This window comes from Catharus ustulatus, unplaced genomic scaffold, assembly GCF_009819885.2.
Source record: "Catharus ustulatus isolate bCatUst1 unplaced genomic scaffold, bCatUst1.pri.v2 scaffold_97_arrow_ctg1, whole genome shotgun sequence".
Lineage (NCBI taxonomy): Eukaryota > Metazoa > Chordata > Aves > Passeriformes > Turdidae > Catharus > Catharus ustulatus.
The window spans coordinates 105468-133279 of record NW_024879561.1 but is presented as its reverse complement, the minus strand read 5'-3'; the positions used below and the strand labels follow the sequence as shown (position 1 = coordinate 133279).

General features: G+C 41.7%; 1 protein-coding gene and 1 long non-coding RNA gene across 3 annotated transcripts in view; both read left to right on the top strand.

Moving 5' to 3' along the window:
* Nucleotides 1-412: 412 nt before the first annotated feature.
* LOC117011587 overlaps nt 413-27812 on the top strand; it is a 40840-nt gene continuing 13440 nt past the window's right edge. The window contains exon 1 of the mRNA XM_033087004.1: nt 413-673. Coding sequence (XP_032942895.1) covers nt 589-673 — 85 coding nt within the window. The 5' untranslated portion in view covers nt 413-588. The remainder of the gene's footprint in view (nt 674-27812) is intronic.
* Nucleotides 22395-24129, top strand: LOC117011588. 2 transcript variants are annotated; one of them, XR_004421026.1, is made up of 3 exons: nt 22395-22481; nt 22713-22814; nt 23952-24129. It is a non-coding gene; the product is annotated as an uncharacterized LOC117011588 (long non-coding RNA). The 2 variants fall into 2 exon arrangements; XR_004421027.1 differs by lacking the exon at nt 23952-24129 and adding an exon at nt 23067-23135.

Below are 27812 nucleotides of genomic sequence, written 5' to 3'. Positions count from 1 at the left end.
TCACTGCAGGAGAATGCAGCCACCATTTAATGGGACTGCTACCAACACTCTGCCTGTCAGGGTGTCAGGCTGTACTCTGACTTTGTCAGGGTTTGGAGTTTGTTTCTTTGTAGTACAGTATTTCTATTTTGATTTCCCTAGAAAAGAACTGTTATTCCTAATTTCCATATTTTTGCCTGAAAGCCCCTTGATTTCAGAATTATAATAATTTGGAGGGAGGGGATTTACATTCTCCATTTTAAAGAGAAGTTCCTGCCTTTCTTAGCAGACACTTGTCCTCCAAACAAAAACAGCAACTTTTCGTTCTTTGTCCATATATAAGCCGCACCTGATTATAAGCCGCACTTTGGGTTCGGACCTAAATTTTAGTCAAAATGGTGCGGCTTATAATTGTGAAATTACTGTGCAAGGATCTGAGAAGGATGCATGACTTTCCAGCTTTGTCCTCGCAGCCACAGGAACTAGATACGCTGGGGACTTTGTGTGCTTAATACCAGCAATTGGTACTGCTCACTCCTTGGCTTCTGTAAACAAGCTTGGCTGCTGGCTTGCAAAGGAAGTTAATGCCACTAGTGCTGCTCTTCAGCAATGTTAATTGACAATAAATCGGTGCAAAAAAGCAGCACTGCCAGCAGGGCGGCCGTTCATTCTTGCTGTTGGCTCAAGGTCATGGGTGCGTTTTTTGGGATATTTTGGGGAATTTTTATGGATTTTTTTGGAAATTTTATTCTTCATTTTGGGGAATATTTGGGGAATTTTTTGGGAATTTTGGTGGAATATTTAGGGATTTTTTGGTATTTTTTTCTGGGAATTTTTTTGGTATTTTTTAGGATTTCTTGGGAATTTTTTGGGGAATCTTTCAGCAAAGAGTTTTCAGATTTTTTTGTGATTTTGGGGGGAATATTTTAGCAAATTTCTTTGGATATTTTTGGGGGGGCAGATTTTTGGGGGAGTTTTTTAGAGAACTTTTAAGAGAAATTTTTTACAATTTTTGTGAATTTTTGTGGAATTTTTTTGGCAACTTTTAGCGATTTTTTTGCAATTTTTGGGGGGATTTTTTTGCAATTTTTTTGGTAATTTTTTTAGAAACCCCAAAAATACCCCAAAATGTCCCAAATTCCCTAAATTTCAGCCCAACCCTGACGAATCCCGTCCTGCTGAGCAGCTGCAGCCTGAGCGCCCCCGGTTGCGCCTCCAGGGACTCGGGGGGTCCCCAAATCCCCCAAAATGACCCAAACTGGAGGGAAATCCTCGGTAGGTTTTGGGGATTTTATGGGGAGAACTTTTTGGGATTTTTTGGGAATTCTTCTGGGAATTCTTTTCTTTATTTTGGAGAATATTTTGGGAATTATTTTGCATATTTTTGGGATTTTTTTGGCATTTTTCTGGATTTTTTGGGGATTTTTTTTAAATTTTTGGGAATATTTTGGGATTTTTTTTTAATTTTGGGGGAATTTTTAGCAATTTTTTTTGAGGAATTTTTGGGGGGGATTTTTTTAATTTTTGGGGGGGGGATTTTTGGGGGACTTATAAGCAAAAATTTTTTGGCATTTTTTGTATTTTTGAGGGATTTTTTTGAGAACTTTTTTGGGACATTTGGCCAATTTGGGGGGAATTTTTTTTCTATTTTTGGGGAATTTTTTTGTAATTCTTAAAATTTTTTGGGACTATATTAGGATGTTTTTGGGACCCCAAAACCTCTCAAACTGACCCAATTTCAGCCCAATCCTGACGAATCCCGTCCTGCTGAGCAGCTGCAGCCTGAGCGCACCCGGTTGCGCCTCCAGGGACTCGGGGGGTCCCCAAATCCCCCAAAATGACCCAAAATGACCCAAACTGGAGGGAAATCCTCGGGAGGATTTGGGGATTTTATAGGGAGAACTTTTCGGGATTTTTTGGGAATTTTTGAGAATTTTTGGGGGGATTTTTTCGGGATTTTTCTGGGAATTTTTTTCTTCAATTTGGAGATTATTTTGGGAATGTTTTTTGGATATTTTTGGGATTTTTTTGGCATTTTTCTGGATTTTTTGGGGATTTTTTTTTTTAATTTTCTGGAATATTTTGGGAATTTTTTTTTAATTTGGGGGGAATTTTTAACAATTTTTTTATTTTTAGAATATTTTGGGAATTCTTGGCAGGATTTTTTTGGGATTTGTTTTGCCAATTTTTTTTAATTTTCGGAGGAATTTTTTGGAATTTTTTAGGAATTTTGGAGGAATTTTTGGGAGGAATTTTTGGGGAGGATTTTCTTAATTTTTTGGGGGGATTTTTGTGGGAGTTTTTAGCAAAAATTTTTTGGTATTTTTTGTATTTTTGAGGGATTTTTTTAGAGAACTTTTTGGGACATTTGTGCAATTTGGGGGAAATTTTTTGCGATTTTTTGCCATTTTTTTGCGATTTTTTTTTGTGATTTTTGGGGAATTTATTTTGTAATTCTTAAAATTTTTTGGGACTATATTGGGATATTTTTGGGACCCCAAAACCTCTCAAACTGACCCAATTTCAGCCCAATCCTGACGAATCCTGTCCTGCTGAGCAGCTGCAGCCTGAGCACCCCCAGCTGCACCTCCAGGGACTCGAGGGGTCCCCAAATCCCCCAAAATGACCCCAAATGGCCCAAACTGGCGGGAAATCCTTGGGAGGATTTGGGGATTTTTGGGGAATTTTTGGGAATTTTTTCTTAATTTTGGTGAAAATTTTGGGATTTTTTTTGGCATTTTTGGGGCATATTTTAGGAATTTTTTGGGGTTTTTTTCTGGTATATTTTTGAGAATTTTTTAGGATTTCTTGGAAATTTTTGGGATATTTTGGGGGATTCTTTTTGTGAAGAGTTTTCGGAATTTTTTGTGATTTTGGGGGGATTTTTTTCAGCGAATTTTATTGGAATGTTTTTTAAATTTTTTTGTAAATTTTGGGGGATTTTTTTAGAGAACTTTTAAGAGAAATATTTTACAATTTTTGTGATTTCTGGAGAAATGTTTTGGGCAACTTTTAGGCACTTTTTTTGGATTTCAGTGATTTTTTTGCGATTTTTGGGGGGATTTTTGTTGCCATTTTTTACAAAACCACAAAAATGACCCCAAACCCCCCAAAATGTCCCAAATTACCCAAATTTAAGGCCAATCCTGACCAATCCCGTCCTGCTGAGCAGTTGCAGCCTGAGCGCCCCCGGCTGCGCCTCCAGGGACTCGGGGGGTCCCCCCAGGGTGATCACAGTGACCTCGCCCCCCCTGAGCTGGGACAGCAAATGCTCCAGGCTGGAGGGTTCTGAGGACACCAAACCTGCGCAAAAAATGGAACTGAAAGGGTTAAAAATAGCTGGGATCATGGGAAAAAAACTCAGAATTTATGGGGAAAAATATCTGGAATTATAGGAAAATAAATGGGAATTTATGGGGAAAAAATCAGAATTTATGGGGAAAAAAAATCAGATTTTTTTGGAAAATAAATGGGAATTTATAGGGAAATAAATGGGAATTTATGGGGAAAAATATCTGGAATTATGGGGAAAAAATCTGAATTTATGGGGGAAAAAGTTAGAATTTATGGGGAAAAATACGTGGAATTCTGGGGGAAAATATCTGGAATTATGGGGAAAAAATTTTAAAAAAGCGAATTTATGGGGGAAAAATTCAGAATTATGTTTGAGGCTGGAGGGTTCTGAGGACAGTAAAACTGGGCAGAAAACGGAATTGAAAGAGTTAAAAATTGCTGGGATTATGGGGAAAAATCAGACTTAATGGGAAAAAAATTCAGGATTTATAGGGAAAAAAACAGTATTTATGAGGGAAAAACATCTGAATTTTTCGGGGAAAAATATTTTTTAAAAAAGGGAATTTATGAGGGAAAATTCAGAATTTATGGGGAAAAATATCAGAATTTATGGGGAACAAGTGGGAATTTATGGGGGACAAATTCAGAATTTATGGGGGACAAATTCAGAATTTATGGGGGAAAAAATCAGAATTTATCGGGGAAAAATAATTTAAAAAGGAAATTTATGGGGGGAAAATCAGAATTATTGGGAAATAAAAGGGGAATTTATGGGGGAAATGAAAGGGAATTTATGAGGAAAAATCCAGAATTTATGGGGGAATAGAATGAAATTATGGGGGGAAAATATCTGAAATTATGGGGGGAAATAAAGGGAATTTATGGGGAAAATATCAGGATTTATGGGGGAAAAATCAAATAAAAAATAGAATTTATGGGGGAAAAAATCTGATTTATTGAGAAATAAAAGGGGAATTTATGGGGGAAATAAAGGGAATTTAATGGGGGAAAAAAGAAAAAAATTAGAATTTATAGGGGAAAATTTGGAATTTAAGGGGGAAAAAATCAAAATTTATGGGGAAAAAATCAGAATTTTGGGGGGATTTTTTTGCGATTTTTGGGGGAATTATGAGGGATTTTTTTGGATTTTTTTATTTTTAGGGATTTTTAAAGGAATTTTTGGGAACTTTGTGAGATTTTTGGGGGATTTTAAAAGGAATTTTTTTGGATTTTTTTGGGGATTTTTAAAGTTTTTTTTTTTTTTTCCGGGGAATTTTTTGGGGGGATTTATGTTCTTAATTTTTTCGCACATTTTGGGGGATTTTTTGGGGAGGTTTTGTTTTCTTTCCCCTTTTTTCTTTTTTAAATTTTTTTTTCTTTTTCTTTTTTTTTTCTTTTTCTTTTCCTTTTTCATTTTTTCCCTTTTCTTTCCTTTTCTCTTTCCTTTCTTTTCTTTTTTATCTTCTTTTTTCCTCTTTTTTTTTTTTTCCCTTTTTTTTTTTTCTTTTATTCTTTCTCTCCCCCTAATGTACTTTTATTTATTTTTCCCCTCTCACCTCCTGCCATGGCTCACTCCCGGCAGAGCGGGAGGCGGAGCCAGCAGGGCAGGGGTAGGAGGGGAATTTTGGGGTTTTTTGGGGATTTTTGGGGGATTTTTTTGAATTTTGGGGGAGATTTTTTAAGGATTTTGGGGGGGAATTTAAAAGGGATTTTTAGGGATTTTCCTGCGATTTTTGGAGATTTTTTTTTTATTTTTGGGGGGATTGTTTGGTATTTTTAAAGGAATTTTTGGGGATTTTTTGGGGGGGATTTTCGGGGGGATTTTTTTTTTAATTTTTAAAGGAATTTTCAGGGACTTTTTTTGGGAGATTTTTTTTGGGATTTATTTTTTTAATAAATCGGAACCAGCAGGGCAGGGTGAGCAGCTGCGGCTGCAGCCCCGGGAACAGAGCCCCGAACCCGGTGGCCTCGGTGCAGAAATTCCCGAACGCCCCCGCGGCCAGGACCCCGTGCGGGTGGAAGCCGAAAATGGAATTTCTGCGGGGGTCCAGCGGCGTCGTGCGGATCAGCTGCGAACGGAACATTCGGGAAGCTTTTAGGAATTATTTTTTTATTTTTTCCCATTTTTATTTCTATTTTTTTCTCTTTTTTCCTATTTTTTTTCCCGATTTTTTTCCTGATTTTTTTTCCTATTGTTTTCGATTCTTTTCCCCAATTTTTTTTTTATTTTATCCCTCATTTTTTCCTATTTTTTTTCGGATTTGTTCCTTTTTTTCCTATTTTTTTTGATTTTTTCAATTTTTTCCCCAATTTTTTAAAATTTTCCCCCCATTTTTTCCTATTTTTTCCAATTTTTCCTTTTTTCTATTTTTTCTTTGTTCTATTATTTTTCGATTATTTTTCAATTTTTTTCTCTTTTTAAAAATTTTTTCACATTTTTCTATTTTTTTCCCATTTTAAAATCTTTTTTCAATTTTTTTTAGATTTTTAAAAATATTTTTTAGATTTTTTCCCCATTTTTTGGTTTTTTCAGATATTTTTTAAAGATTTTTTTCCCAATTTTTTCTCTTTTGTCGATTTTTTATTTCTGATTTTTTTCTCAATTTTTTTCGATTTATTTCCCAATTTTTTTCGATTTTTTTCCAATTTTTTCCCAGGTTTTTTTTTCGATTTTTTTTCTATTTTATCGTTTTTTCCCCAATTTTTTCCCAATATTTTTTCCATTTTTTCCCAATTTTTAAATTTTTTTTCCCCATATTTTCTATTTTTTCCCGATTTTTTTCCCTTTCTTTCTATTTTTTCTATTTTTTCCCCAATTTTTTAGATTATTTCCCCCTATTTTTTCGATTTTTTCCCGATTTTTTCCAGATTTTTTTCCTTTTCTTTCTATTTTTTCTATTTTTCCCCCAATTTTTTCTAGTTTTTCCCCCTATTTTTTCGATTTTTTCCCGATTTTTTCCCTTTTTTCTATTTTTCCTCAATTTTTTCGATTATTTTCCCCTATTTTTTCGATTTTTTCCCCAATTATTTTCTAATTTTTTTTCTAATTTTTTTCGATTTTTCCCAATTTTTTCGATTTTTTTCCCAATTTTTTCCGATTTTTTTCCGAATTTTTTCTATTTTTTTCAATTTTTTTCGATATTTTTCCCCCAATTTTTTTTATTTTCCCCCCATTTTTTCCTATTTTTTTTCCGATTTTTCCTCTTTTTTTCTATTTTTTCTCTTTTTTTTCTATTTTTTTCGATTTTTCCCCATTTTTTCTATTTTTTCTCATTTTTTTCTTTTTTTTGTTATTTTTTCCCCAATTTTTTTCGATTACTTTCCCCAATTTTGTTTTTCTATTTTTTTCCATTTTAAAAATATTTTTTCGATTTTTTTCCCCAACATCCCCAAAACTGCACTCAGGGACCCCAAAAATTCCCCAAATTCCCCCCAGGAATCCCCCAAAACTCCCCTAGGACCCCACAAAACTTCCCCCAAAATCCCCCCAGGACCCCCCAAACCCTTCCCAAACCTCCCTCAGAGACCCCCAAACTCAAACAGGACCCCCCAAAACACCCCCAGAACTTCACTTAGAGACCCCAAACCCCCCCAAAATCCCTCCAGGACACCCCAAAAACTCCCCAAAACCCCACTGAGAGACCCCCAACAGCCCCCAAAACCCCTCCCAACCCCTCCAAAATCCCTCAAGGACCCCCCAAAACCCCCCAAATCTCCACTCAAGGAACTCAAATCCCCCCAAAACCCCATCAGAGACCCCCAAACCCCTCAAGACTCCCCAAAACCCTCCCAAAGAACCACTAGAGACCCCCAAATCCCCTCCCCAACCCCCCAAACCCCCCAAACCCCCCAGCTCCCCCCAAAACTCCACTCAAGGACCCCAAAACTCCTCCCAAAATCCCCCAAAACTCTCCCAAAACCCCCCAAGACCCCCCAAAAAACCCCAAAATCCCCCCAAACCCCTCCAAACCCCACAGAACCCCCCAAAACCCCAGCCAAGAACCCCAAACCCCCTCAGACACCCCCAACCCCCCCCCGGCTCACCGAGACGGGGAAATAATCCCGGAAGTGACGCCAGACGGGCCAGGCCCGCACCCAGGCGCAAGGGCGCCCCCCGCGGCGGGGAGTGTCCCGGTCCGCCAGCAGCCAGAGCCCGTAAAGGAGCGCGGGCAACCAGAGCGGGCCCCGCAGCGCCAGCGCCAACAGAGCCGGCACAGCTGCCCTGGGGGACACGGCACACGGGGAGCTTGGGGGCTGGCTTTAGAATTTTTGGGGATTTTATTTTGGGGGATTTTTGGGGGATTTTTTGGGGATTTTGGGGATTTTTGGGGGGATTTTTTGGGGATTTTTTTGGTTTTTTGTAGATTTTTTGGGGATTTTTTTTAATTTTTGAGGGATTTTTGAGGGATTTTGGGGGAGGGTTTTTTAGATTTTTGGGGGGATTTGTTGGAAATTATTTTGAAATTATTTCGAATATTTTTGGAATTTTGGAGGGATTTTTTGGAATTTTTGGGGGGATATTTTGGGATTTTTGGGGGGATTTTTTGGGGATTTTTTGGGGATTTTTGGGGTATTTTTTGAGGGTTTTTTTGGATTTTTTTAGACTTTTTTTGCGATTTTTTGGGGAATTTTTGGGGGGATTTTTTGGGGGAGGTTAGAAATTTTTTTATTTTTTTTGAATTTTATTGAATTAAAAAAAAATTCAGCATTTTGGGGATTTTTTTGGGGGGGAATTTTTGGTAATTTTTATATTTTATTTTTAAAGGAATTTTTTTCATTTTTGGGGATTTTTTGGGGATTTTTTGGAAATCTTTAATGATTTTTTTGCAGTTTTGGGATCTTTTAGGTATTTTTTAGGAATTTTTTGGAGGAATTTTTTTTTTTATTTTTAAAGGAATTTTTGGGGATTATTTTTAGGATTTTTGGGGATTTTGGGGGGATTTTTTTGAGAAATTTTTGGGATTTTGGGGGGATTTGGAGGGATTTTTTGGGGATTTTCTGGGGATTTTTTAGGGTTGTTTTTAGAAATTTTGGGGATATTTTTGAGATTTATTGGGGGGAGGGATTTAGATTTTTTTTGTGATTTTTTTTTTAGATTTTTGGGGGGGGTTTAGTCATTTTTGGGGATTTTTTAGTTTTTTTGGGATGGGAAACCTCAACCCTGCCCTAAAAAATTTGGCATAAAAAGGCGGGGGGGGTGGGGAGGGGGAACAAAGGGGGGGGTGGGGGTGCATTTAGGGCAGCCCGGGGGAATTTTGGGGAGCCCTCCCCCCAATTCCCTCCCCCAGAACCCCCCAAATCCTAAAAAAATTCCCCAAAAATCCCCGAAATGCTCCCAAATATCCCCTAAACCCCCCAAAAAATCTCCAAATCCCCCAAAAATTCTCTGAAAACCCCCAAAAAATCCCCAAAATTCCCCCAAATCCCCCCGAAATTTCCCAAAATTCCCCTAAAATCCAAAAAATCCCCCAAATTTCCCCTAAGACCCTCCAAATCCAGACCCCAAATCCCCCCAAAAATCTTCAGACACCCCCAAAACCCAAAATCCCCTCCAAAAAACCCAAATTCCCCCTATCCCCCCCAAAATTCCCCAAAACCCCCCACAATTTCCCAAAACACCCTAAAATACCCCCAAATTCAGACCCCAGAATCCAAAATTCACCAAAACCCCCCCAAAATTCCCCAAAACCCTCCCCAAATTCCCCTAAAACCCCCAAAAAATAATAAAAAAAAAATCCCCTGAAACCCCCAAAATCCCCCCAAAATCCCCTAAATCCCCCCAAAATTCACCTTAACCCCTCCCCAAAAATCCCAAAAATTCCCCCAAACCCCCCAAACCCCCCCCAAAATTTGAATTTTCGCACGGAGGGGAGCGCTCAGCGCGGCCTTAAGAAACTTTGGGGGGCACAAAGGGGGGTGGGGGATTTTGGGGGAGCCCGGGGGGGGTCGGGGGAGCCCGGGGGAGTTTTGAGGACCCCTCCCCACATTTTTGGGGGGCTCAGCGAGCAGCAGGAAGGAGCAGACCCACTGCAGCACGGCCAGGGTCTGCAGGCGGCGCCGCAGGGGAACGCGCAGGGGGCGAAGCGAGGCAGCGGCATTTTGGGGAGGGGGCTTGGGGGGGTTTGGGGGGTCTTTGAGGGGGTTTGGGGGGTTTAGAGGGGATTTGGGGGGGATTGGGGGGATTGGAGGGGTCTTGAGGGGGATTTGGGGGGTCCTGAGGGGGTTTAGGGGGGTTTTGGGGGGGGATTTGGGGAGTTTAGGAAGGGTTTGGAGGTTACTGGGAGCGCTGTCCCCGTGTCCCCAGAGCTGTCCCCGTGTCCCCAGCGCTGTCCCCAGCTCTGTCCCCATGCCCTCAGCGCCACCTCCTCCTCTCTCACCTCCATCCTCCTCCTCCCACCCAGATCCTTCCTCCTCCTCGTCCTCTTCGTCCTCCTCGTCCTCCTTCTCTCCCTTTTCCCCTCAAACCCATTCCAATCTTTTCTTAAATTTATTTTTCCCCCAAATCCCCTCTAAAATCCCTTTTTTTAAATTCAAAGTTTTTCTGAACTCCCTTTTCCCCAAAAATCCACGTTTTATCACCAAAAATCCCCTTTTAACCCCCAGCTCCCACCCCAAAATCTCATTTTTTAGCCTCCAAAATCTCCTTTATTCCCCCCAAAAATCCCATTTTTTCCCCCGAAAAATCCTTTTTTCCACCGAAAAATCCTTTTTTTTTCCCCCCGAAAAATCCCCTTTTTTTCTTAAAAATCCCCTTTTCTTCCCCAAAAAATGTTTTTCTTTCCCTCTTTTTGCTCTGAAAATCTCATTTTTTACCCCCCAAAAATCCCATTTTTACCCACAAAAATCCCATTTCCCCCCAAAAAATCCCTTTTTTCCCCAAAAATCCATTTCCCCCCAAATTTTCCTAAAATCCCATTTTTTTATCCCCCAAAATCCCTTTTTTAAACAAAATAATTTTTTTCCTCAAAAAAATCCATTTTCCCCCAAAAAATTCATTTCCCCCCCCAAAAATCCCATTTTTACCCCCCAAAAACCATTTTTTTCCAAAAACTCATTTTCCCCCCAAATTTTCCCAAAATCTCTTTTTTTTTACCCCCCAAAAATCCCATTTTTCCCCCAAAAAATCCCATTTTCCCCATTTTCCCCATTTCCCCTCCAAATTTTCCCAAAATCTCATTCTTTTACCCCCCCCAAAAATGCCATTTTTCCCCCAAAAATCCGGTTTTTTTCCCCCAAAAAATCACATTTTTTCCCAAAAAATCCAGTTTTTTCCCCAAAAATCCCATTTTCCCCTCAAATTTTCCCAAAATCTCTTTTTTACCCCCAAAACATCCCGTTTTTCCTCAAAAAACCCATTTTCCCCCCAAAATCCCATTTTTCCCCAAAAAATCACATTTTTCCCCATAAAATCGCATTTTCCCCTAAAAATCCCTTGTTTCCCTAAAAAATCCATTCCCCTCCGAATTTAACTCCAAAAATCTCTTTTTCCCCCCAAAAAAATCAATTTTCCCAAAAAATCCTCTTTTTTACCGCTCCAAAAAATCTCTTTATTTCTCCCCAAAATTCCATTTTTCCATCCCCCCCAAATTTTCCCAAAATCTCAATTTTACCCCCAAAAATCACATTTTTCCCCAAAAAATACATTTTCCCCCCAAAAATTCCATTTTCCCTTCAAAATCCATTTTTTCCCCAAAAAAATCCCCTTTTCCCCCCAAAATCCCGTTTTTTTCCCCAAAAAAATCCCATTTCCCCCCCAAAATCCCGTTTTTTCCCCCCAAAAAAATCCCTTTTTTTCCCCCAAAAAATCCCTTTTATTTTTACTCTAAAAATCTCATTTTTTACCCCAAAATTCTCTTATTAATCCCCAAAAATCCCATTTTTTACCCCGAAAAAATCCCATTTTCCCCCCCAAAATCCGGGTTTTTCGCCCAAAAATCCCCTTTTCTGCCCCAAAATCCCTCTTTTCCCATTTCCCCCAAATTTTCCCAAAATCTCATTATTTTTTCCCAAAAAATCCCTGTTTTTCCCCTAAAAATCCATTCCCCCCCCAAATGTTCCCAAAATCTCGGTTTTTTGCCCCAAAAGGACGCCCTGAAGTTCATACACATGGGCAAGAGACGAAAGCTCACGACCGGGGACGTGGATCTGGCTTTGAAATTAAAAAATGTGGAGGTAAAATTTAACCAAAATGTGGAAAAATTGACCCAAAAATTCATGGGAATGCAAAATTTGGGGAAAATCACTAAAATCCAGGAAAAAGGAAAAAAAAGGGAGAAATTGGGGGAAATTCAACCAAAATTGGGAAAAATTTCAAAATTTTAAAAATTAAAAAATTGAATGGAAATTGACCAAAATTGAGGGAAATTCACCCAAAATTGAGGGGGAAAATTTTTAAAAATATGGAAATTTAGGATATTTTAAAAATACAAAATTGAAAGAAAATTGACCAAAATTGGGGGAAATTCACCCAAACTGGAGAAAAATTCCAAAATTTAAGGGGAAAAAATAAAAATCTTGAAGGAAAATTGGCCAAAGTTGAGGGAAATTCACCCAAGATGGAGAAAAATTTCAAAAATTTAAGGGAAAAAATTTTAAAAATTGAAGGAGATTGCCCAAAATTGGGGAAAATTCACCCAAAATGGAGAAAAATTCCAAAAATTTAAAGGAAAAAATAATTGAAGGAAAATTGTCTAAAATGTAGGGAAATTCACCCAAAATGGAGGGGAAAAATACAAAAATATGTAGAAATTACCCAAAAAATTAATGGGAAACCAAAAATTTGGGGAACATTACTGAAATCCAGGAAAAGGGAAAAAAATGGGAAAAAATTGAGGGAAATTCACCCAAAATTGGAAAAAATTCCAAAATTTTAAAAATTACAAAATTGAAAGGAAATTGACCAAAATTGAGGGAAATTCATCCAAAATTTGGGAAAAAAAATTTAAAATTGAAGGAAAATTGACCAAAATTGACGGAAATTCACCCAAAATGGAGGCGAAAAAATTAGGGAAAATTAGGAAATTTAAGGAAAAAAACAAAATTCAAAGAAAATTCCCCAAATGAAGGGAAATTCACCCAAAATGGAGGGGAAAAAACACAAAAAATGGAGAAATTACCCCAAAAATGCCTGGGAATCAAAAATTTGGGGAAAATCACTTAAATCAAGGAAAAGGTAAAAAACAATTGGCAAAAAATTGGGGGAAATTCACCCAAAATTGGGAAAAATTTCAAAATTTTAAGAGAAAAAAATAAAGATTTGAAAGGAAATTGACTAAAATTGAGGGAAATTCACCCAAAATGGAGGGAAAAGGAACACAAAAAATGGAGAAATTGCCCAAAAACTCACAAGAAAGGAAAATTTGGGGAAAATCATTAAAATCCTGGAAAAGGGAAAAAAATTGGATGAAAATTGAGGGAAATTCACCAAAAATTGGGAAAAATTCCAAAATTTTAAGGAAAAAAAATTTTAAAATTGAAGGAAAATTGTGGGAATTTCACCCAAAATGGAAAAAAAATTAAGAAAATTTGGGAAATTTAGGAAAATTAGGAAAAAAACAAAATTAAAAGAAAATTGCCCAAAGCTGGGGGAAATTCACCCAAAATTGGGAAAAATTCCAAAAATTTAAGGGATAGAAATTTAAAAATTGAAGGAAAATTGGCCAAAATTGTGGAAAAACTCACCCAAAATTTTGGGGAAAATTTTTAATAAAATTAGAGAAATTTAGGGAAAAAAACTCAAAGAAAATTGCCCAAAATTGGAGGAAATTCACCCAAAATGGAAAAAAAATCCAAAAATTTAAAAATAAAAAAATTGAAGGGAAATTGGCCAAAATTTAGGGAAATTCACCCAAAATTGAAGGGAAAAACCACAAAAAATTGAGAAATTACCCCAAAAATTCACAGGAATGCAAAATTTTGGGAAAATCATTAAAATCCAGGAAAAGTTAAAAAAATTGGATGAAAATTGGGGGAAATTCAACCAAAATTTGGAAAAATTTTAATATTTTAAAAATCAAAAAATTGAAGGGAAATTGACCAAAATTGAAGAAAATTCACCAAAAATTTGGGAAAAAAACTAAAAATTGAAGGAAAATTGTCCAAAATTGAGGGAAATTCACCCAAAATGGAAAAAAAGAATTTAAAATTTAAGGGAAAAAATTTAAAAATTGAAGGGAAATTGAACAAAATTGAGGGAAATTCACCCAAAATTTAGGAATAGAAGTTTAAAAATATGAAAGGAAAATTGTCCGAAATTGAGGAAAATTCACTCAAAATGCAGAAAAATTCCAGAAATTTAAGGGAAAAATTTAGAAATTGAAGGAAAATTGGCCAAAATTGAGGGAAATTCACCCAAAATGGGGAAAAATTCAAAAAATTTAAGGGAAAAAAATTTTTTAAAAAATGAAGGAAAATTATCCAAAATTGGGGGAAATTCACCCAAAAATGGGAAACATCCCCAAAATTTGGAAACATCCCCAAAATTTAAGGAAAAAAAATTAAAAATTGAAGGAAAATTGTCCAAAATTGGGGAAATTCACCCAAAATGGAGGGAAAAAATTCCACAAAAAAAGGGAGAAATTACCAGAAATATTTATAGGAATCCAAAATTTGGGGAAAATCCCTGAAATCCAGGAAAAGGGAAAAAATTGGGGGAAATTCACCCAAAATTGGGAAAAAATAAAAAAAATAAGGGGGAAAAAATGTAAAAATTGAAGAAAAATTGGCCAAAATTGAGGAAAATTCACCCAAAAATTAGGAAAAAATTAAAAAAATTTGAAGGAAAATTGACCAAAATTGAGGAAAATTCACACAAAATGGGGTAGAAAAAAATTAGGAAAACTGGGGAAATTTAGGAAATTTAAAAAAAAAAACAAAATTGGAGGAAAATTATCCAAAATTGAGAGAAATTAATCCAAAATTTAGGGGGAAAATTATGTAAATTTAGAAATTTATGAAAAAAAGAAAAATTCAAAGAAAATTACCCAAAATTGAGTGAAATTCTCCCAAAAAGGAGGAAAATGTCTCCAAATTTAGGTTAAAAAAATTCAAGGAAAATTGCCCAAAATTGAGAGAAATTCACCCAAAATTTAGGGAAAAAATTAAAAATTGAAGGGAAATTCCTTAAAATTGAGGGAAATTCACCCAAAATGGAGAAAAGTCCTCCAAAATTGGGGAAAAGAACCCCAAAATTGGGGAAAAGAACCCCAAAATTGTGAAAAATTCTCCTAAAATTAGGGAAAATCCTTCCAAAATCAAGGGAAAATCCCTCTAAAATTAGGGAAAATCCCTGAAAATTAGGAAAATTTTCTGAAAATCAAGAAGAATCACCCTAAAATTGTCAAAAGTTCCCCTAAAAACAAGGAAAAATCTCCAAAATTGAGGAAAATCCCCTCCTAAATAAGGGAAAATTTACCCAAAATTGTGAAAAATTCCCCCAAAATTGTGAAAATTTTTCCTAAAATTGTGAAAAATTCCCCAAAAGTTGAGAAAAATCCCCCCAAAATCAGGGAAAATTTTCTCAAAATTATGGAAAAATTCCCCAGTAATTGAGGAAATTCCCCTAAAATTGGGGAAAATTATCCCAAAATTGTGAAAAATTCTCCGAAAATTAGAAAAATTTTCTCAAAACTGGGGAATGTTGCCCTAAAATTTGGGAAAATTGTCCCAAAATGGTGAAAAATTCCCTTAAAACTTCAGAAAGTCCCCCCAAAATTTGGGGAAATTTTCTCAAAATCAAGAAAAATCACCCTAAAATTGTGAAAATGCCCCTAAAATTGGGGAAATTCCCCCCAAAATTCTGAAAAATCCCCCTAAAATTTGGCAAAATTCCCCAAAAATCAAGAAAAAAAATCCTCGTAAAATTGGGGAAAATTCCCCCAAAATCAGGGAAAAATTCCCCAAAAATCATGGAAAAATCACCCTAAAATCATGGAAAATCCCCCATAAATCATCGAAAAATTCCCCTAAAATATGGGAAATATCCCCCAAAAATCAGGGAAAAGTTTCCTAAAATTAGGGGAAATTCCCCTAAAATTGGGGAAAATTCCCTAAAATCATGGAAAATTATCCCAAAATTGTGAAAAATTCTCCTAAAATTAGAAAAATATTCTGAAAACTGGGGAAAATTCCCCTAAAATTGGGGAAAATTGCCCCAAAATGGTGAAAAATTCCCCTAAAATTGAAGGAAAATCCCCCTAAAATTGGGGAAAATCCCCTTTAATTTGGGGAAAATCCCCCTAAAATTGGGGGAAATCTTTTTAAAATCAAGGAAAATTCCCCTAAAATCATGGGAAAATTCCCTAAAATTGTGGAAAATCCCTCCAAAATTGTGGAAAATCCCCCAAAAATCAAGGAAAAATCCCTCTAAAATTTGGGAAAATTCCACTAAAATTGTGGAAAATCTCAAAAAAATTATGGAAAATTCCCGAAAAATTGAGGAAAATCCCCCCAAATTAGGGAAAATTTTCCAAAAAATTTGGAAAAACTTCAAAACCCCAATTTTATTCCTCATTCCCAGACCCTGTACGGGTTCCACACCCAGAAGTTCATCCTGTTCCTCTTTGCCAGTGGCGGCGGCCGCGAACTCCACTTCTACGAGGAGAAGGAGGAGGATCTGAGCAACATCATCAACACCCCCCTGCCCAGGTTGCCCCTGGACGTCTGCCTCAAGGGTCAGCAACTTTTGGGGTCTTTTTGGGAATTTTTGGGATTTTTTTTTATGTTTTACATAAATTTTTTTTAAATTTTTTTTAATTTTTTTTGAATTTTCGCGCCGGTTTTAGCATTATTTTGGGTGGAATTATGAGGGGATTTTTGGTGGATTTGGGAATTTTGGGAGGAGTTATGAGGGGGTTTAGGGGATTTTTGGGGGGTTTTGGATGTTTTTGGATTTTTGGGGAATTTTTAGGATTTTTTTTGAATTTTTCTTCAATTTTTTTAATTTTTCTTCAAATTTTACACAATTTTTGGCACCATTTTGTCAGGTTTCAACTGGAATTATTAGGGGATTTTGGGGAATTTTGAGGGATTTAGGGATTTTGGAGGGAGTTATTAGGGAATTTTGGGGCATTTTGGGGTTTTGGGGATTTTTTGGTAATTTTGGGGATTTTTTTTGCATTTTTAGGAGATTTCTGAGGGAAGTTTGAGGGGATTTTTTTGGATTTTGGGGCATCTGAGCGACATCACAAATATCCCCCTGCCCAGGGTGCACCTGGACGTTTGTCTCAAGGGTCAGAAACTTTTGGGAATTTTGGGGGAATTTTTGGGATTTTTTTTTTTTAATTTTTGCATCATTTTTGGCGCCATTTTGGGTGGAGTCATGAGGGGATTTTGGGTGGATTTGGGGATATTGGAGGGAGTTATGAGGAGAATTCGAGAATTTTGGGGGATTTGGGAATTTTTGGAATTTTTGGGGGGATTTTTTTGGAATTTGTGGGATTTTTATTTTTTTAATTTTTAGGGGGATTTTGAGGGAAGTTATGAGGGGATTTTGGGGGGATTTTGGTGGATCTGAGCGACATCATCAACACCCCCCTGCCCAGGGTGCCCCTGGATGTCTGCCTCAAGGGTCAGGAACATTTGGGAATTTTTGGGGAATTTTTGGATATTTTTTTTTATTTTTACAAATGTATTTTGAATGTTTTTGAATTTTTTTTAATTTTTGGCACCATTTTTGGAGCCATTTTGGGTGGAGTTATGAGGGGATTTTGAGTGGATTTGGGAATTTTGGAGAGAGTTATGAGGGGATTTGGGAATTTGTGGGTATTTCTGGGCTATTTTGGATTTTTAGGGATTTTTTGGGAATTTTTGGGGAGTTTTTTTAGATTTTTTAAAATTGTATTTAATTTTGTTGCATTTTTTGGCACCATTTTGAGGATTTTGAGTAGAGTTATGAGGGGATTTTGGGGTATCATCAGGGATTTGGGAATTTTGGAGGCAGTTATGAGGGGATTTAGGGGATTTTGGGGGATTTGGGAATTTTCGGGAATGTTGAGGATTTTTTTTTTATTTTTGGGATTTTTTTTTATTTTCTTGGAATTTTTGCGTAATTTTTGATGCCATTTTGGAGGGTTGTGGGTGGAGTTATGAGGGGATTTTGGGGAACTTTGGTGATTTTGGAGAGAGTTGTGAAGGGGATTTGGGGAATTTTTGTGTATTTTGGATTTTTTGGGATTTTTTGGGGAATTTTTTTGGTTTTTTAGGATTTAAAAAAAATTCTTTTTAAATTTTTGTGCAATTTTTGACGCCATTTTGGGCGTCATTTTGGGTGGAGTTATGAGGGGATTTTTGGTGGATTTGGAAGTTTTGGAGGGAGTTATGAGGGGATTTGGGGAATTTTGCGGGATTTGGGATTTTTTGGGAATTTTTTGGATTTTATTGGATTTTTTAAAATTTTTTTAAATTTTTTTTTGAATTTTTGAGTACCATTTTGGAGGTTTTCAGAATGATTTTGGGTGGAGTTATGAGGAGATTTTGGGGAATTTTTTGAATTTTGGGAAAAGTTGTGAGGGGAATTGGGGAATTTTGGGGGATTGGGGAATTTTGGGAGGAGTTATGAGGGGAATTTGGGAATTTTGGGGGGTCTGGGATTTTTTGACATTTTTGGTGAATTTTTTGGGAATGTTTGGGATTTTTTGGGGTTTTTTTTGGTTTTTTTAATTATTAGGGGGATTGTAGAGGGATTTTAGAGGTATTTTGGGTGGAGTTATGAGGGGATTTTGGGGAATTTTGTGTTGAATTTTGGGTGAATTTTGGGTAAATTTTATTCTCAATTTGGATGAATTTTGTGCTCAATTTGGGATGAATTTTTGGGATAATTCTGTGTGAATTTTGAGCAAATTTTTGTGTGAGTTTTGTGTGAATTTTGACTGAATTTTGGATAAATTTTGTGTGGATTTTGTGTGAATTTTGTGTGAGTTTTGTGTGAATTTTGGATAAATTTTTCTGTGAATTTTGTGTGAGTTTTGAGTGCGTTTGTGCTGCATTTTGTTTGAATTTTCTGTGAATTTTGTTTGAATTTTGGATAAATCTGTGAGTTTTCTGTGAGTTTTGGCTGAATTTTGGGTAAATTTTGTGTGAGTTTTGTGTGAATTTTGACTGAATTTTGGATAAATTTTATTTGAATTTTCTGTGAATTTTGGATAAATTTTCTGTGAGTTTTGAGTGAATTTGGGGTGATTTTTGGGTGACTTTTGGGCTGATTTTGGACTGATTTTGCTGATTTTGGCCCCCCCAGCTCACTGGCTCAGCACTGAGGGGGTGTAGCCGGCGATCCCTGAGAACCACCCCCAGGTGAGACGCCCCCAAAAACCCCAACCCCTCCCCAAAAAATCCCCAACTCCCCCCAAAAATCCTCCAATTCCCCCCCAAAAAATTCCAGAAAATTCTCCAAAAAATTTTAAATTCCTGTTTTTTTTTCTCCTCCCCCACAATTTGTGGTTGGTTTTGGTGTCCCCTGACCCCATTTTTGGGGTCCCCATTTAATTTTTAGGGTTCCAATTCAGTTTTTGGGGTCCTCTCACCCATTTTGGAATCCTCAGGATGATTTTTGTGGTCCCCAGGATGATTTTGGGGTCCCTCGTGTTTATTTTGGGGTTGATTTTGGGGTCCTCATTAATTTTTTGTGGTCTCCATTCAGATTTTAGGGTCCCCATTAATTTTTTGGGGTCCCCTCACCCCATTTTTGCCCCCATGATGATTTTTGGGGTCTCCATTCAGATTTTAGGGTCCCCATTAATTTTTGGGGTCCCCATTAATTTTTTGGGGTCCTCTCACCCCATTTTCCCCCTCCCAGGTTCATTTTGGGGTCCACATTAATTTTTTGGGGTCCTTATGGATTTTTGGGGTCCCCTCACCCCCTTTTTCCCCCCCAGGATGATTTTAGGGTTGATTTTGGGGTCCCCATTCAGATTTTGGGGTCCCCTCACCCCATTTTGGGGTCCCCACGAATTTTTGGGGTCCCCACACCCCCATTTTTCCCCCCAGGATGATTTTTGGGGTTGATTTTGGGGTCCCCATTCAGATTTTGGGGTCCCCATTAATTTTTTGGGGTCCCCTCACCCCATTTTCCCCCTCCCAGGTTCATTTTGGGGTTCACATTAATTTTTTGGGGTCCCCACGAATTTTTGGGGTCCCCTCACCCCCATTTTTCCATCCAGGATGATTTTTGGGGTTGATTTTGGGGTCCCCATCACCCCCATTTCCGCCCCCCCATTCAGATTTTGGGGTCCCCATTCATTTTTGGGGTCCCCTCACCCCCTCCCAGGTTCATTTTGGAGTCCCCTCACCCATTTTGGGGTCCCCATGGTATTTTTGGGGTCCCCTGACCCCGTTTTTCCCCCCCAGCCCCCAAGGAGCAGCAGAAAGCCGAGGTCACCGAGCCCTGAAATCGGCCAAGCCCGGCCGGGAGCAGGAGGGGACCCCAAAACACAAAGGGCCGGGGGGGCTGGGGCTGACCCCAAAGGTCAGGATTTGAGATTTTTGGGGGATTTGGGGGAATTTTAGGGGGTTTGGGGAGGTGTAATGGGGATTTTTGGGGGATTTAATAGGGATTTTTGGGGGGTTTAGGGGATTTAAAGGGAATTTTGAGGGAGTTCAAAGGGGATTTGGGGGGCATTTGGAGATTTTTGGGGGATTTTTGAATTTTTGGGGGGGTTAAAGGGGATTTGGGGGGGGTTAATGGGGATTTGGCGGGGTTTAAAGGGGATTTTGGGGGGATTGAGGGGGATTTGGGGGGATTTTGGGGGGATTATGGGGATTTAAAGGGGATTTTTTTTGGGGTTTTGGGGGGTTTGGGGGGTTTAAAGGGGATTTTGGGGGGATTTTGGGGGGATTTTGGGGAGGTATTTTGGGAGTAATTTTGGGGGGAATTTTGGGGGATTTGAGGGACATTTGGGGGAATTTTGGCGTGAATTTTGGGGGGATTTGAGGGAAATTTAGGGGTGGATTTTTGAGAGAATTAAGGGAGATTTTGGGGTTGTTTGAGGGGGATTTTCAGTGAATTTTTTGGGTGAATTTTGGGGAATTTTGGGACAATTTTGGGTTGAATTTTGGGGGGATTTGCGGGAAATTTGGGGGAGTTTTTGAGGGGATTTTGGGGAATTTTGGGAAAATTTTGGCTTTAATTTTGGGGATTTTGAGGAGGTTTAAATGGGATTTTGGGGGGATTTTTTGGTCTCAGGATAATTTTGGGAACTCAGGGTGATTTTGGGGGGATCTCTGACATTTTTGGGGTGCCCCAAACAGGGAAGGAGAAGAAGCCCCCCCTGCTGGAGGGGCCCCCCCTGCGGCTGAAGCCGCGCAGCGTCCACGAGCTCTCGGTGGAGCAGCAGCTCTACTACAGGGAGATCACCGAGGCCTGTGTGGGATCCTGCGAGGGCCAAACGGGCTGGGAGTCACCCTAAAAATATCCTAAAAACTCCCCAAAATCCTGCAGGGGTCATAGCCAAAAAATCCCATAAAAATCCTACAAAAAAAAATGGTACAAAATCGGCTCAAAATCACCCCAAAAATGCATCAAAATCATTTAGAATCGCCCCAAAAAAATCCCAGAGTCCCCCCAAAATCCTGCAGGGGTCACAGGCCCAAAATCACCCCAAAATCCTAAAAAAAATTCTAAAAAAATCCCACAAAAATCCCCCAAAAATGAAAAAAATTGGCACAAAATCGGCAGAAAAATCACCCCAAAATCACCCAAAAATCCTGCAGGGGTCACAGTGCCAAAATCACCCCAAAATCCTAAAAGAATCCCATAAAAACCCCATAAAATCTGCCCCAAATCTGCCTCCACAAGGAGATCATCGAGGCCTGTGTGGGGTCCTGCGAGGACAGATGGGCTGGGAGTCACCCCAAAAACATCCTAAAATCATGTAAGGGTCACAGACCCAAAACCCTAAAAAAATCCCCAAAAAATCCCATAAAGATAAAAAAAAATAAAAAAATCGGCAAAAATCGGCCTAAAAATCACCCAAAAATCACCCAAAAATCCCCAAAAAATCCCAGAGTCACCCCAAAATCCTGCAGGGGTCACAGCCCCAAAATTATCCAAAAAACCCCATAAAAATCCAAAAAAATCCCGAAAAAATTGACACAAAATCGGCACAAAAATCACCCCCAAAACACCCATGAACCCCATAAAAATCCCACAAAAATCCCAACAAAATCCTGCAGGGGTCACAGAAACAAAATGCTACAAAAATCCTAAAAAAATCCAAAAAAATCCAAAAAATCGGCACAAAATCGACCCAAAAACGCCCCCAAATCATCCAAAATCACCCCAAAAAAATAAAAAAAAAATCTCAAAAAAATCCCCAAAAAATCCCAACATCCTGCAGGGGTCACAGCCCCAAAATCCCCTCAAAAACTGCAAAAAACCCCACGAAAATCTCACAAAAATAAAAAAAAATTTGCACAAAATCGGCTCAAAATCATCCAGAATCACACCAAAAAAATCCCCAAAAAATCCCAAAACCTTCCCAAAGTCACTCCAAAATCCTGCAGGGGTCACAGCCCCCAAATCACCCCAAAATCCAAAAAAAATCCCGAAAAACCCCCACAAAATCAGCCCCAAATCTGCCCCTACAAGGAGATCACCGAGGCCTGCGCGGGGTCCTGCGAGGCCAGACGGGCTGGGAGTCACCCCAAAAATATCCTAAAAACATCCCCAAAATCCTGCAGGGGTCAAAACTCCAAAATCACCCCAAAATCAAAAAAAAAATTCCCCACAAAATAAAAAAAATTGGCAGAAAATGGGCTCAAAGTCATCCAAAATCACCGCAAAAAATCCCCAAAAAATCCCAAAATCCTGCAGGGGTCACAGCCCCAAAATCACCCCAAAATCCTAAAAAATCCCAAAAAAACCCCATAAAAATCTAAAAAATCGGAACAAAATTGGCTCAAAATAATCTGAAAAATGCCTCAAAATTATCCTGAATCACCCCCCAAAAAATCCCATAAAAATCTCACAAAAATGCCAGAGTCACCTCAAAATCCTGCAGGGGTCACAGACCCAAAATCCTATAAAAATTCCTTAAAAATCCCAAAAAATTCCTAAAGAATCTCCTAAAAATCTTCAATGTCCCCAATGTCCCAAATCCCCCCAATGTCCCCAAATGTCCCCAATGTCCCCACAGGAGGCTCTCCAGAGCATCGCCACCGACCCCGGGCTGTACCAGATGCTGCCGCGCTTCAGCACCTTCATCTCTGAGGGGGTGAGGGACAAAAAATCCTGGGACTTCACCCCAAAATCCTGACCCAAAATCCCCCAAATTCACCCCAAAATCCTGGAAATTCACCCCAAAATCCTGACCCCAAAATCCTGGGAATTCACCCCAAAATCTTGGGAATTTACCCCAAAATCCTGAGCCCAAAATCCTGGGAATTCACCCCAAAATTTAGGGAATGTCCCCAGGTGTCCCCTCAGTGTCCCCTCCTGTTCCCAGGTGCGCGTCAACGTGGTTCAGACCAACCTGGCGCTGCTGATTTACCTGATGGGGATGGTGAAGGCTCTGATGGACAACCCGACCCTGTACCTGGAGAAATGCGTGAGTGTCACCTGAGTGTCCCCTGTCACCTGTGTCACCTGTGTGTCACCTTCCTGTCACCTCCTGTGACTGCCCTGTCACCTGTGTCACACCTGTCCCTGATGGACAACCCGACCCTGTACCTGGAGAAATACGTGAGTGTCACACCTGAGTGTCACCTGTGTGTCACCTGAGTGTCACCTGGGTGTCACCTTTGTGTCACCTCCCTGTCACCTCCCTGTCACCTGTGTGTCACCTATGTCACACCTTCAGCCTCGGGGTGTGCAACGGCTGCCAGCTGATGGCGCTGCTGGGCTGGGTGGGGGACACTGCCAGCAGGTGAGTGTCACCTGTGTCACCTGTGTCACCTGTGTGAGCTCAGTGTCACCTGTGTCACCTGTGTCACCTGTGTGTCATCTGTGTCACCTGTGTCACCTGTGCCACCTGAGTGTCACCTGAGTGTCACCTGTGTGTGCTCAGTGTCACCTGTGTCACACCTGGGCCTTGGGGACACCTTCAGCCTCGGGGTGTGCAACGGCTGCCAGCTGATGGCGCTGCTGGGCTGGGTGGGGACACTGCCAGCGGGTGAGTGTCACCTGTGTCACCTCTGTGTTACCTGTGTCACCTGTGTGTGACCTGTGTGAGCTCAGTGTCACCTGTCTGTCACCTGTGTGTGACCTGCGTGAGCTCAGTGTCACCTGTGTCACCTGAGTGTCACCTGTGTGTCACCTGTGTGTCATCTGTGTCACCTGTGTGAGCTCAGTGTCACCCATGTCACCTGTGTGTCACCTGAGTGTCATTAATGTCACCTGCGTTACCTGAGTGCCACCTGTGTCACACCTCGGCGTCACCAAAAGTGTCCCCAGAAGTGTCCCCAACTTTGTCCTTTTGGGATTTCCCTTTCGTGGCTGTCCCTGGGCTGTCCCCAAGATGTCCCTTGGCTGTCCCCTCCCCAGTGACACTGAGGTGACATTCTGGTGTCCCTGAGGTGACACTGGTGCCACTCCTGTGTCACAGGCGCTGTCCCTGTGGGCCGGCCGGGGTGGTGGCGTCCCTGGGGGTGTCCCCTGGCTGTCCCCTGACTGTCCCCTCCCCCGTGACACTCTGGTGTCCCTGAGGTGACACTGAGGTGACACTGGTGTCACTCCCATGTCGCAGATGTCCCCGTGGGCCCGGTCGGGGCGGTGGCCCTGGAGCGGAACCTCTCGGGTCGCTTCGAGTCACGATTCGTGACCGTGCGGGTGGAGCCGGGCCCGGCGCTGATGCTGCGGGGCATGGAGGGGGCGCGGCTCGGGGTCTGGGTGGCTGCACGGGGAAGGTACTGGGCAAACTGGTTATACTGGGAGGGACTGGGAGGGCTGGGAGGGACTGGGAGTGCTGGGGAATGAGGGATACTGGTTATACTGGGAGTACTGGTTATACTGGGAGGGACTGGCGGATGGAGGGGGCGCAGCTCGGGGTCTCGGTGGCGCACTGGGGAAGGTACTGGGAAAACTGGGGATACTGGGAGGGGCTGGGCGGGGCTGGGAGTGCTGGGGAATGAGGGATACAGGATACTGGGAGCACTGGTTATACTGGGAGGGACAGGGAGTGATGGAGAATGAGAGATACTGGTTATACTGGGAGCACATGTTATACTGGGAGCACTGGAGGATGGAGAGAGCACAGCTCGGGGTGTGGGTGGCGCACGGGAAAGGTACTGGGCAAACTGGGAGCACTGGTTATACTGGGAGGGGCTGGGAGCACTGGGAGTGCTGGGGCATGGAGGGGGCGTGGCTCGTGGTCTGGGTGGCACACGGGGAAGGTACTGGGGATACTGGGAGCACTGGGAGGGGCTGGGAGGGCCTGGGGAGCACTGGGAGTGATGGGGAATGAGGTATACTGGTGATAGTGGGAGCACTGGTTATACTGGAAGGTACTGGTGGAACTGGGCTAGAAGCTGCCTCAAACCAGTATCTAACTGGTCTCTAACTGGTTTACCCAGTCTCTACCTGGTGTAACTGGTTAACCAGTCCCTAACTGCTCCCTAACTGGTGTAACTGGTTTAACCAGTGCCTAACTGGTCTGTAACTCATTTAACCAGTTTAACCAGTCCCTAACCAGTCCCTAATCAGTCTCTAACTGGTTTAACTGTTCTAACCAGTCCCTGACCAGTCTGTAACTGGTTTAACTGGTCTAACCAGTCCCTGACCAGTCTGTAACTGGTCTAACCAGTCCCACCAGTCCCTGACCAATCTGTAACTGGTCTCACCAGTCTAACCAGTCCCTGACCAGTCTGTAACTGGTCTAACCAGTCTCACCAGTCTCTGACCAGTCAGTAACTGGTCTAACCAGTCCCTGACCAGTCAGTAACTGGTCTAACCGGTCTCACCAGACCCTGACCAGCCTGTAACTGGTTTAACTGGTCTAATCAGTCCGTGACCAATCTGTAACTGGTCTAACCAGTCCCTGACCAATCCCTGACCAGTCTGTAACTGGTCTATCCAGTCCCTGACCAGCCTGTAACTGGTTTAACTGGTCTAACCAGTCCCTGACCAATCTGTAACTGGTCTAACCAGTCCCACCAATCCCTGACCAGTCTGTAACTGGTCTAACCTGTCCCACCAGTCCCTGACTGGTCAGTAACTGGTCTAACCAGTGTCACTAGTCCTACCAGTTGCTGACCGCTCTGTCCCTGGTCTCTCAGGCCGGTTCCAGTTCCACCCCCCTTCGCTGCTGGCGCGCAGTGTCCAGTCCGGCCTGGCCGTGCTGCGCTACGTCGATGACCGCGGCGTCTCCACCGAGCGCTACCCCATGAACCCCAACGGCTCTGGCCAGGGCGTGGCCACGCTGGTGTCCCCCTGTAGCCAGCACCTGGTGGCCATGCCGCACCCCAAGCGGTCAGTGCACGCCTGGCAGTGCCCCTGGGCCAGCTGGAGTGCAGCCGTGGTCAGACGCAGCAAGGTCGGACATGGGCCCTGGCTCAGAATTTTCCAGAACGCCATGGAGTGGTGTCTGCAGTGGCTGGAGGGGTAGAAGTGACCACTGAGTGACCGACACATGGACACCCCCTCTGACACCGTCTCTGTGACACTGACCACTGAGTGACCAATGATTGACCACTGAGTGACCACCCCCTGGGGACACTGACCCTTCCTTGGGGACACTGACCCTCCCTTGGGGACACTGACCACCACTGATCCCTTGACCCTCCCAGTGACCAAGTGGCCACCCCCAGAAGGGGGCGGGGCCTGTAATTACTAATAAAGTGCTCTTAATTAATTGATTAATTAATGACTGATGGCTCATCGATGAATGACATCATTGGGGGAAGTGTGTGGGGGTGGTGCTCCCAGTAACCCCCAGTGCTCCCAGTAACCAATCCCAGTCCCTCCCAGTTCATCCCAGTACCTCCCAGTCCATCCCAGTTCCACCCTGGCCCCTCCCAGTCCATCCCAGTCCATCCCAGTCCCTCCCAGTTCATCCCACTCCATCCCAGTTCTTCCCAGTTCCATCCTAGTCCCTCCCAGTTCATCCCAGTTCTTCCCAGTTCCATCCCAGTAACCAATCCCAGTCCATCCCAGTTCCATCCCAGTCCCTCCCAGTCCATCCCAGTTCCATCCCAGTCCCTCCCAGTTCCATCCCAGTCCCTCCCAGTCCATTCCAGTTCCATCCCAGTCCCTCCCAGTTCATCCCAGTCCATCCCTGTCCATCCCAATTCATCCCAGTCTCTCCCAGTTCCACCCCAGTCCATCCCAGTCCATCCCAATCCACCCCAGTCCATCCCAGTCCATCCCATTATCCCCAGTCTCCACCAGTAGTGCCTGAACCGGGTCCTGGAATGGCTGCAGCACCTTCTGGTGGCGGTGACCGGGGAACAGGTGGAGACATGTCCTGACTATCGTGATAGGATATCATGACAGGGGCTGGGATATCACAATAGAGAACCGGATATTGTGAGAGGGGCCAGACATCACGATAGGGGGCCTGGATATCACAATAGGGGCTGCGATATCGTGATAGGGGACTCGATATTGTGAGAGGGGCTGGAATATCATGATAGGGGCCTGGATATCATGACAGGGGACTGGATATCGCCATAGGGGTTGGGATATCATGATAGGGACTGGGATATCGTGATAGCGCCCGGGATATCACAATAGGGGCTGGGATATCATAATAGGGGCCGGGATATCATAATAGGGGCCCAGATATTGCAATAGGGGCCCCGATATTGTGATAGGAGCTGGGATATCATGATAGCAGCCCGGGTATCGTGATAAGGGCTGGGATATGACATAGGGGACCTGATATTGTGATATCCCGGTCCTTATCACAATATCCAGACCCCTATCGTGATATCCCAGCCCCTATCACAATATCCCAGCCACTATCATGATATCCAGGCCCCTATCGCAATATCCCCGCCGCTATCACAATATCCGGACCCCTGTCGTGATGTCTGGGCCCTTACTGCGATATCCCAGCCCCTGTCACGATATTCCAGCCCCTGTCATAGTATCCCACTCCCTATCACGACATCCGATGATCACTACCACCCCATCACAATATTGCATCCCCTATCATGCTATCCCAGCCCCTATCAAGATATCCAGACCCCTATCACAATATCTCAGTCTCTATCACAATATCTTGGTCCCTATTGTGATATCCTGGTCCTTATCGCGATTTCCGGACCTCTGTTGCTGTATCTGAGCCCCTACCATGATATCCCAGCCCGTGTTGTGATATCCAGGCCCCTGTCGTGATGTCTGGGCCCCTATTGCAATATCCCAGTCGCTATCATGATATCCAGGTCCCTATCACGATATCCTGGCCCCATTGTGATACCCCAGTCCCTATCACGATATCCTGGCCCCTATTGCAATATCCCAACCCCTATCATGATACCCCAGCCCCTATCAGGATATCCCAGTCCCTATCACGATATCCCAGTCCCTATCATGATATCCAGGTCCCTATTGCAATATCCTGGCCCCTATCAAGATATCCCAGCCCCTATCAAGATACCCCAGCCCC